Source organism: Silurus aristotelis, assembly GCF_946808225.1.
Source record: "Silurus aristotelis genome assembly, chromosome: 23".
Taxonomy (NCBI): Eukaryota; Metazoa; Chordata; class Actinopteri; order Siluriformes; family Siluridae; genus Silurus; species Silurus aristotelis.
Genome location: NC_139596.1, coordinates 11,561,557 through 11,572,507, shown reverse-complemented (window position 1 = coordinate 11,572,507; position 10,951 = coordinate 11,561,557). Strand labels below are relative to the sequence as shown.

The 10,951-nt window shown below is 39.0% G+C and overlaps 1 protein-coding gene across 1 annotated transcript; it reads left to right on the top strand.

Annotated features, from left to right (window-relative positions):
• Positions 1–7,271, top strand: arrdc3a (arrestin domain containing 3a). The gene is made up of 8 exons (XM_083526554.1): positions 1–528; positions 2,384–2,465; positions 2,677–2,824; positions 3,197–3,299; positions 3,405–3,661; positions 3,891–4,053; positions 4,240–4,382; positions 4,701–7,271. The coding sequence occupies exons 1-8, from the start codon at positions 249–251 to the stop codon at positions 4,767–4,769; spliced, it is 1,245 nt and encodes a 414-aa protein (XP_083382680.1). The 5' UTR covers positions 1–248; the 3' UTR covers positions 4,770–7,271.
• Positions 7,272–10,951: the final 3,680 nt, after the last annotated feature.

Genomic DNA, 10,951 nt, shown 5'->3' with positions numbered 1-10,951 from the left:
GTCTTTCGCCCAAGCGGAGCTCGAGTCAGTGCTGAGCCACGATAACAGCATCATCTGCTGTTATTCAGCTCTCGCACACAAATGACACGCAACGGTGTCGGGACGTGCTTTTTTCATACGAAATTATTTTCATAGACCTTTCGTTTTTACACAATTTTGTATATTATATATATATATATATATATATATATATATATTTTGGTCGTCCTTCCTCTTTCTTCCACCATCTCCCCTTATTTCTTGCCGCCATGGTGCTAGGAAAAGTGAAGAGTTTCGTCGTGAGCTACGACTGTCTCAATGACAGCAACGTTCCCGTTTTCTCCAGCGGGGACAGCGTCTCAGGAAGAGTCGTCATCGAAGTGACCGGCGAGATCCGCGTCCGGTCCCTGAAGATCCACGCCAAGGGCTTCGCGAAGGTGCGCTGGACTGAATCACGAAACGCTGGTTCCAACACTGCCTACACGCAAAACTACACCGAGGAAGTGGAGTATCTCAATCACAAAGATATCCTCATCGGTCATGGAAGAGGTAAGAATAAGATCTCGGCGTGTTTTTAAATGATATCTGTATTTGTATATGATCTGGAGATGTGCTCTTGGTGACTGGAATGGATGCTCAGACTTGTTCCCAAGTAGAATGAGTGCAGACTGCAAACAAAACGGTGCATTTTACATCCATGGTTGGTTATAACTCAAATCGAAATATTTTCTGAAACCTAAAAGGTTGATTGTGGACTGTTGTATTGCGTTTCTACTTCATTCCAACTGTCAGAGTTAGTGAGAATGAATGGAGAAGCAACCAAGACGAGGCTGTTTCCTGGGTGAAGTCGGGTGTTTTTTCGCTTATTCGCTAAACGTATCTAAATCCCAAGGTTGATATGTTAGATCAGAAGGCGAATGTGGCGTTTTTTGGCTCGAAAAACGACCTGTTTATTGGGTGTTTTGTCCCAATTTCGCTTGTAGTTTCCACCCATTGTTAAAAGCGGTTCAATCCTGTTCTGATGCGGTACCTGCTCGCGCTCGCTCCTGATTGGTCGAAAGCAAAGAAACGTGTCTTCGATGACCTCACGCTTCTGCAGAAAGTCGCACGTAGCTGCAACTTTTTTTTTTTTTTTTTTTAACAACTTCTCGTTTTCTTTGTATTCACCAAACGCGTGAGGTGTAATGCACGTATTTCTTATGCAAACGTCGAAATTACACCGTTTTACCCCACTCCTGAAAGAGCTTCGAGCACGAGCGCGCTGTCTCGGTGTGCATTGCTGCAGTCTTGCAAGTGTTTTGCAAACATGCAAGCTGCTGGACAATCGCACGCGATGGACAATTGTGGCAGTGTCACAGCAGAAGATCCAGCTTTCGTATTTATGCCATTCTTTTTTTTTTTCTTTTTTTTTTGTCCCTTTCCGGTGGGATAACTGGCAATAAATGTTCATTTGCATGTTTAATTTCTGCAAGATATCTTTAATTTTGTAATTGCATTATTTATTTGTGTCACTGATTTTGTTTGTCAAATATCTTTCTGCAATCCTATTGTTTGTGTATTGCAATCAATCCACCAATTGTATTCCTTTTTTTGTAACGTTGAAATACTAACAATAAAAGGCAAAGTTTAGAAATAAGTCGGTATCCTGTCTGGTCTTTGGCGTCCACTGGTTCGTTTTTGTATTTGTATTTTTTATTGTAAATTGAAATAAAAACTAAAGAATGGGGGAGTGTTCGTGAGAGCAGGGCACAGTGAGTTAAAAACAGTAAACAGGTTTGGGCTGCAGCTCGTGCACGGCTGTGTAAATGCGTAATGCGCGAGGCGGCGCGTGCAGGCAGCCAGCTCCGGTTTAGGCCGGTCTTCTCTTGTTCGGCTCTGCTTTTGATTGACAGCTGTGCGCGTGCACGCGGCTTCGGCTCTTCAGAGCAAAAGAGAGAGAACGCTGAGCTGGCGGAGTGGAAGTCCGCCTTTAACTACAAAACAGAAAAATACAGCGTTTCTCTTAACCTTTAATCGAATATTTTTCATTTTTTATAAACATTGAATTCCTAAATTCAGAGTTTTATGGATGTACCCTGCTCTTTATGAGAGTCTCCCATTTGAAATCTAATAAACCACACACACACACACACACACACACACACTACTATATCTGAATACAAACCAAAAGCAAAATGTCTGTCATATTTAATGTCCAAATTGTCCGTATAAATGATTTTAATTAAATTATTTATTTTCTTGCTTTAATTTTGTCTACTGTTGTCTTCTGAAAGTCACAATTGTTGTAATTCAAAACAATTAAACACCATCAAACTCTATTTATTATTTGTTTCCCCCTTTTTAATGTATAGAACTCTCAGGTAAGGTATACATGTATTTGGAATATTGTTCTCTTCTGTTTCAGATGACGATAACTCTGAGGAAGGTCTCACCACCATTCATTCAGGAAGACACGAGTATGCATTTAGCTTTGAGCTTCCACAAACGTGAGTGCTTTTTTTTTTTATTTATATATATATATATATATATATATATATATATATATATATATATATATATATATATATATATATATATATATATAAACTTTCAAATGTTCATGTAAAAGTAAAAAAAAATAATAATAAAATTTGTACATTTAAAACAAAAAAAAGCTTTCGGTTTGTTCACTCTACTTTTCTGTTTCCTGATGTACAGACCTTTGGCTACCTCTTTCGAAGGGAAGCATGGGAGTGTGCGCTACTGGGTGAAAGCCGAGCTGCATAGACCATGGCTTCTGCCCATGAAGACCAAGAAAGAGTTCACTGTTTTCGAACACATCGACATAAACACTCCCCTCCTGCTGGTAAGTGCCGACCTCACATCACAGCCCCATTCTGTTAGAGCCTACTTTCACAGAATCACCTTTTGAGGAATTAGGTTTCATCTACAGTCTCAAATTGGCTCTCAAATTGGTCCTCAGGGCCACCCAGGCCACATGTTAGATCTTTCCCAGCTCCAAAGACATCTGTCTATAATATTTTATGTTTTCGATACCTTGTTTTGGGTTTGTTTGGGGATTTGGGTTTGCAAGAGAGAGAAATTGTGAACTGACTGGGAGTCCTTGAGGACCATTGTACCAAGCACCGCTCAACAGGGCATATTTGAAATATTGTAAAGTTAGCAAGTCTCAAGAAACTAATAGTGTTCTGTTCTTGTTTTCCTCTGTTTTCTCCAGTCTCCACAGGCAGGCACGAAAGACAAGACACTATGCTGCTGGTTCTGCACCTCAGGTCCCATCTCCCTAAGTGCCAAAATTGAAAGGAAGGGTTACACCCCAGGTAACATATTAATCCCAAGCATGTCTTTATTCCAATTATGAAACCTTTGTTGTCAGTTAAATTGATTGTTGGAATACTCCCATCATTCTGTGTTGCTCCTTGCAGGAGAATCGATTCAGATCTTCGCAGAAATTGAGAACTGCTCCTCGCGCATGGTCGTGCCAAAGGCTGCCATCTACCAAACTCAGACGTTCTTTGCCAAAGGGAAGATGAAGGAGATCAAGCATCTGGTGGCCAACATCCGCGGGGAGTCGCTGTCTTCTGGCAAGACAGAGACATGGAACGGAAAGTTGCTGAAGATCCCACCTGTGTCACCGTCCATCTTGGACTGCAGCATCATTCGAGTGGAGTATTCACTCATGGTGAGTTAGGTGCCTTCATCACTTAGCCAATCTTGCTTAGACTTCTAAGAACAAAAAAATTCGGCCATGACAGACTAATGACCGTAACCCTGTAAAACCACATCTTGTATTTGCATAATCACACAAATTAATAAAACTGACCTTTCTACCAGGATCATGACATCAGACAGCTAAAAGGTACATGTGACTAAAAGGTTGCCACTATTCTTTTTTTTTTTTTTTTACCAAGGTTTACGTGGACATTCCAGGAGCAATGAACCTGTCCCTCAACCTGCCTCTAGTGATCGGGACTATCCCTCTTCACCCATTTGGTAGTCGCACATCATCTGTCAGCAGCCAGTGTAGCATGACCATGAACTGGCTAGGCATGAATCTCCCAGAGAGACCTGAAGGTGAGTTCTGAAGCTTTGTGTAATACTACATGATACTCTTTTTAATATATGTACTTATTTATGTAATTTATCGCTAAGATTTGCTGTGCATAGCCACTCTTAAATTACAACTAACAGGCAAAGATGTGGGAAGTTAATGGTTAAACAGAGACGGCATACAAACAGAACATTGTTATCTGTTCGTAGCTCCCCCAGCTTATGCAGAAGTAGTCACTGCAGAACAGAGACAAACCTGCCTGGAAGTGTCTTCAGGCCGTGAAGACTTTGATGGCCCACTGTTTGCCTACATCCAAGAATTCCGCTTCCAGCCTCCTCCTCCATATTCTGAGGTAAATATTGCCTATAAATTACCTATGACTAGATTTACACAACTACAACACAGTCCAAGGAAATATAGATATTGTATTGTATTTGCATACTTAAAGTATTGTGCATTTATAACCCTGAGTACATAGGGATTCATAACTTTGAGCAGTATTCTTCAGCCACCACCTCATAGTTATTATAAATACAACATGATGTAAACCCATGGTCATGGTTAGACAGTAAATATTAGTGTGACTCCTCCATAGTGTCTGATTTCTTATTTATTTCTCTGACTTAAATGTCCTAACTGTATCTGTCTTGCTCTATCCTGTCTTTTTTAGATCGATCCCAATCCAGATCAAACCAGACAGCCAGAGGAGGAGAGGCCTGACACATGCCCATCACGCTGAATAGCTCATAGCACAAGCTCAGAGAAGCTGTTCATTTCAAACTTTCGTCTTTCGTTTTTTTTTCTCTCGGCGACAACGAGTGCAGTTGCGCTGCTGTCAATGCCGAGCGAAAATAAACATGCAGGAGGAAGGACAATAAAGAGCAGGAAGTTGCTGCCGTGTCACTTCATTCCTGCCACAGGGAAGTGTGTGTTCACAATGCACCTCTGTGTCAATCCCTGTGGACAGATGCACCTGATTGGACTGAGACGCCAGGATTTAATCAGTTTAATTTCTGTTGTCCTCATGCTTCGCTCTGTAACCATGGCACAAAGTAAGGTTGTGTAGCACAGAGCTACCTGGAGACAGACAAATATGCAGAGGATACACTCTAGCCACCACCTGCAGTACAAAGGAGAGAAAACTAGAATCTCTTGCTTCTGTTGTGGATGTTGTTTTGCACATCTTTTTTTTTTCCGCTTGAGTTGTAAGGCTCAGATTTTGAAAAAATCACTAATTGTTCTGTTTTTCACTGTTTTGGTCTAATATGACTAAATGATCGCAGGCTTGATTTGCTTTATACGCACATCTTGCAGAGAATAGATTCAGAGACAAACATCTGAATGAGATTCAATGAGATTTTGCTCTGATCTAGTTTCAGAACGGTTTATTTTTTATTATTATTACGTTTCCTCCTAAGGACATGCAGATGACAAACTGCACCCTGCAGCATGCACCACCTGAAAAGCCCTTCAGGCCTGGCATTGTTGCCTGTGTGACTTTTCTGTTTTTTCCTCCCGTTCACACTGACACCATCTATATGTTTTTAAACATAGAATGCCTTCAAGCCAACCCCTGTTTGGGGATTATGCTTTAGCGCATGTTTTGTGGTAGAGAACAGAAGACATTTGCCACTCGCATGTGTAGGCAGAGCGGAGAGATAAACAGGGTGGAACCCAGCAGTTTCGCCTGCAAATGGCCTGAACAGTTTGTTGCCTTTCTATTTGTAGTGTAACGCAGTGCAGGCTTCTATATAGTACTGCCTAAAAAGCACTCAGTCTCAGGAGAACTTCTCACTTGCCAAAATGTTGGAAACAAAAAAAAAATGTATGTTTTAATTGCACTGTTTGAAAGCAAAAAAAAAAAAAAAATGTAGGTGAGACAAAAAAAGTAGATTAGATTAACAGAACAGAGAAGACAATGCACAAGGCAGCTTTCTAAGACGAACGACATTCCCTTTTTGTCCTGTTTTACTTTAAGACTCGTTTTGTTCCAACATTCCTCCAGGCCAATGATGGCAGATATGATTCAGAGCAAAACGTGATCGAACAATGACTGAGACGCTGAAAGAAGGACCCATGAAGTTTGATGCAGGCAAACTGCTGCATTAGTGATGTTGAAATGAGGTATACATTAGTTTTTAAGAACTCATTCAACAAGCTCCATTTCTGTGCAGTAATATTGTAGCACTTTTTTATTTTTTATTTTGATAGAACGTAAAGATGAATCATATCTCACTGAGGTCTGGAGGAAATTTGGCGTTCAGCTCTCTCCCGGTGAAAACGGTTTAAGCGATGTTTGATACATCTCTTAAATTCACACCAGTTGTTGGAAGGACGCTATGGATGTTCATAGTCAAGTAGCTGATGTATGCGTATATGTGTCGTTTCTGGTTCTCTTTAAGGGGTGTATAGAATTCAGCAAGTTTTGGACTACTTTTTTTTTTTTTTAAATCATACACAGACTCATTAAAGTGTCTTATCATAGTGGCCTTGAAGAACTGACCTGGTTCATCACTCACATTCATTATAACTTTAAACTTTGCGACTGTGTTGTCTGAAGCATGTTTATGTTAAAGGACAAAAAGGGAAAACCAAATAGTCCTTCAAAGCGAGCACTGATCCCCAGACATGCCACTCTGATTTGCTATGGCTGAAATCATCTTTTTGTAATGACTAGCTTTGATTACCCTTACGGGCATTTAAGACTTGCTTCCTGGTCAGACGACCTGGACTAGTACTGTTTCTCTCACCTGGCTTTATTTTGGGAACAATAGCTGTGGTCTAACACACCTTTGGAGAACTGGGATGTTAGTGGACAGAATAGATGTTGCTATTCTGAGACACAACTCATTTCTTGTTTATGTCTGTTTTGTTCGTTTCCACACTGGCAAGTGATTTGGGCCTTACCTAAAACAATAAGCTTAAGCAAAAAAATAAATAAACTTAGTTTTGTTGGGGGGTTTTTTTCTTCATGGTTGGTCTATTCCTGATCTTGGCCTTCCATGTAGTCCAGTGTTAAAGCTCTCTTTATAAGGAATGACTAGAAATAATGTTGTTGTTTTTTTTCCAGAACCACAGTGCAATATTTTCTTTTCTTTTCATTTCTTGACATCTGTATAACCTTGTTTTATTCACTGATTATGAACACTAAAGAGCTGACAAATTTCTGATCGGAATGGTTTTGAACTTGTCTTCGTTCTTCCTTGGAGCTAAATAAACCTTTCCAAGCATTAAAACAATAGTGTTGGTTCATTTGTACTTTTATGCAAAATTTTTATTGTCTTTGACTCCCTTTCCTCGTTTATAAGGAATATATTTCCCACAATATCAACATTATTGTTTCAGGAATTTACAAAAAGAATTGTGAAAGAATTGCAATTGAAACCGAGAGAAATGAAACAGTAGGTCTATGCTAAATCTTAGTAGGAAGGTTTGTGTTCTGTTAGCACTTCTAATCCTAAAGTCTTTAACAATGTATGTCAAGTGCAGTAATAACTGATAGCGCCTGAAATGCAGCTTTCAAAGACTGGTGGGCTTTTTTGCTCAAAACTAGTGCACTAGTGCCCCTATCGGCAGAACAGAGAACAACATTTTTACCAGTCATCGCTTGTAAATGTTCCACAAACAAATTAAAGAAAGTGTTTATTTGCACACCGTCCAAGTTACTTTAGTTAATTAAAAAAAAAAACCCAACTACAAATATACATTTGCTAAATGGATTCTATGTTGTAGCCCTTTATTTTCTTTGAATAAGACTATATTCAACTTACAGTATGCAAGCAACCCTTGTCACTGTTAAGTCAAACTTTACTGTCTGCTTGCTTTCTTATTTCACTCAAAGAGCATTTTAATTTTCACATGCACTAACCACAAAACTAAGACTGCACTGAGGAGTCGGACACAAGGACGCCTGGAGCATTTATGGGTGTTCACCCCATGACCTCATCTCATCAGGGACACTCTGGTCACAGGTCGAGAGTAGCCCTAGGAGGGGCTGTAAATGCCTGGCAGTATGGGCCTGACACACTGAATATACAGCCTAGGCTATACATTATTGTCCTGTCTATACTAATATTCACTGTGTTCAAACTGTAAAACAACAGCTGCAAGTTATATTTTCTACTTACAGAGACATGTTATAAAAAGAGAAAAGAAAAGTTTTTGTTACCCTAGCAAAACAAAACTTTGTGTTTTTGAATCAGGAATAATTTTCAGGATTCATGCTCTTTGAAAATAACATTTTCATATATTTTAGTTATTGTAGTCAATCATGCTTTGAATGGCACATTGATTAATACCATGTTTAAAAACACTCTCAAATTATGTCATGGCAGGCAATCGATGATTAGATTAAGAGAAACATTGAGTGGCACACGAGGGGATGAAAGAGGTCTTGAGAAGTTCATTTTAAAGCAGGAGATACAGATACACAGCAGATCAGTGCTGAGCTCAGCAGCTACCGTTTGCACGTCTAAGGAAAGTACACAAATAGATTGAATAAGAGAGCTATGATGCCATGGTGTATTCACAGAGGTCTTGACTCACTTGTTTTATTCGAAAATGCAATACTTTACCTGCTTTGGAAAAATGTGTATCCCGGGACCTTTATTAATTAGAAAACTTTCATCTTCTTACATCTAAAAACATCTTATCATAGTTTATTTGTGGTGGCGGATCACCCTATACTTTATTTATACCTTATACAAGTTATTTTATGGCACAAAATTTATAAGATAATTTCCCCTCACAGATCTCGGACTGAGCATACGGTCTGTAGAGTTAACACAAAAGTTCTCTTTTGGGTGCTCTTTATGCATCCTATTCCATACCATATTTTAAGAACATGGTCTGGTCAGCAACTAAACAAAGTAACCATCCAATATACAATGCTATTGTTAAATCTGCATTCTGACAGTGGTTTTTGGGTCCGGGTAAGTTCTGATGAGTAAGCTTTGTTCCAGTACCTTTCACTTTCCTTGTGGCTCTCTCTGCCATTGACTCTCACAGGTCAGGGCCTTTGTGGTAATCTGACCTTGTTGTAGTGGAATAAAGTAGGGTGGGATTAGTGGATAGTGTTGGCTGCTGATTAGTCCCTGCTTCTGCTGAACAGTTCTCAAACATTTTCTGTCTGATCCTAGGCCCAGATACAGCCACAAGACAGTAAAGCATTCTAAATGTTCCCATACTTCTCATGTCTGGGAAATCATGTGCTTGGGGAATGTAAAACTCCAGTTATGCAATAGAAAGAATTTATTTTTGTGCAAAAGCAGAACTAATTAAAAACATAATGATCACAGTTTGTTTTAACCTTGTTTTAACAGGGACACAGGAATGTACTGAATGTTTCTGATAAATTATTTCTTGGCAACGATGTAGAATTTGAACTTAAAGAAGGTCATCCTAAACCTTACCCAAGAAAATAGGAGGAAAAAAAAGGTAGTCATGTTTTTTTTTGTTTTACTATCAAAATCTACATTGTGATTATTATTATTGGTTCACAATGTTCTTACTGAAGTCTGTTCAAATAAACAGGTCAAAAGTGCTTCCTATGAAGGTTCCCAAAGGTTTTGTAATATGGAAAGCAGTCAGTGGAACGTCCTTGGGAAAATCCTTAGCATGCTGAGAATTGTGTAAACTTTTAGACACCTTAAAGAATAGTGTGTATAATCATTAGCCTTTGTTTTGATCTACATGAGAAATTTAGATAAAGATATAAAATAAGCAGTTATGTAAGCTTTTAGCATTTTTTATGGATTAAATATAAAGTATAATAGTTCTTGAACTATACATAATAAAGTTCACATATAATATAATTAACATACTAGGTCAACAGTATTTTTGTTTTGAGTTTTTGTTGACCTAAATTGCCTTTTCTCATATCGATAATAATTATTATGTGTGCTCACATTTACATCAGAATTAAAACTGAAGCTATGAAGCTGCTGCAAAGATGGCTTTTTATTTTCATGAACATCAAACGAGTGTGCTTCCTTTTTTACCGTTATCATGAGATTCATTTATACAGCTCTTTTTGTGGTTTTATTTACACACTGGTCTAGTGGTTAAGATGCAGCGCTCCCACCGCTGCGACCCGGGTTCGATTCCCGGTCAGGGAACCATCCCCAGCCACTCTTAGTGCCGGTCCCAAGCCCGGATAAATTGGGGAGGGTTGCGTTAGGAAGGGCATCCAGCGTAAAACATGTGCCAAATCAAACGTGCGGAGGATCCGCTGTGGCGACCCCTAACGGGAGAAGCCGAAAAGAAAGTTTTATTTACACACATGGTCTAAATAGAACGCTATGCTAATTTGGCCAAATCTTGTCAATTTACAGTCTCCAGTTCGCCTGGGGGAAATCCCAGATGCCATGTTAAGACAAATTTCATATCCATTAAAATGAAGTTTGTTACATTGCGGTACAGACATTAGAAGTAGAACCTTCTCTTAAATGATTGAGATCTGATACAATTCAAGTCTGCTCTGCTTTGATGGACTTACTGTTTAATAAAATAATACTTAAAATTATTATTTTTTTTAAATGAAACAGAGTTGTTCTATGCAAACGACTTTATACAGCAAACTTCTGTATAATTTGATTGCTGCTATAGCATAGTTTCAAGGCTTATGTTTGTTATAATAATTAAAAACATTTACATATTCCGAACAGTCATGATTGAATAACACTGATTATATCATCATGGCACCTATCAGTGGGTGAGATATATTAGGCAGCAAGTGAACATTTTGTCCTTAAAGTCGATGTATTCGAAAATTGGGCAAGTATAAGGATGTAAGCGAGTTTAACAAGGGCCAAATTGTGATGGCTAGACAACTGGGTCAGAGCATCAAAACTGCAGCTCTTGTGAGATGTTCCCCATCTGCAGTGGTCAGTATTTATCAAAAGTGGTCCAAGGAAGGAACAG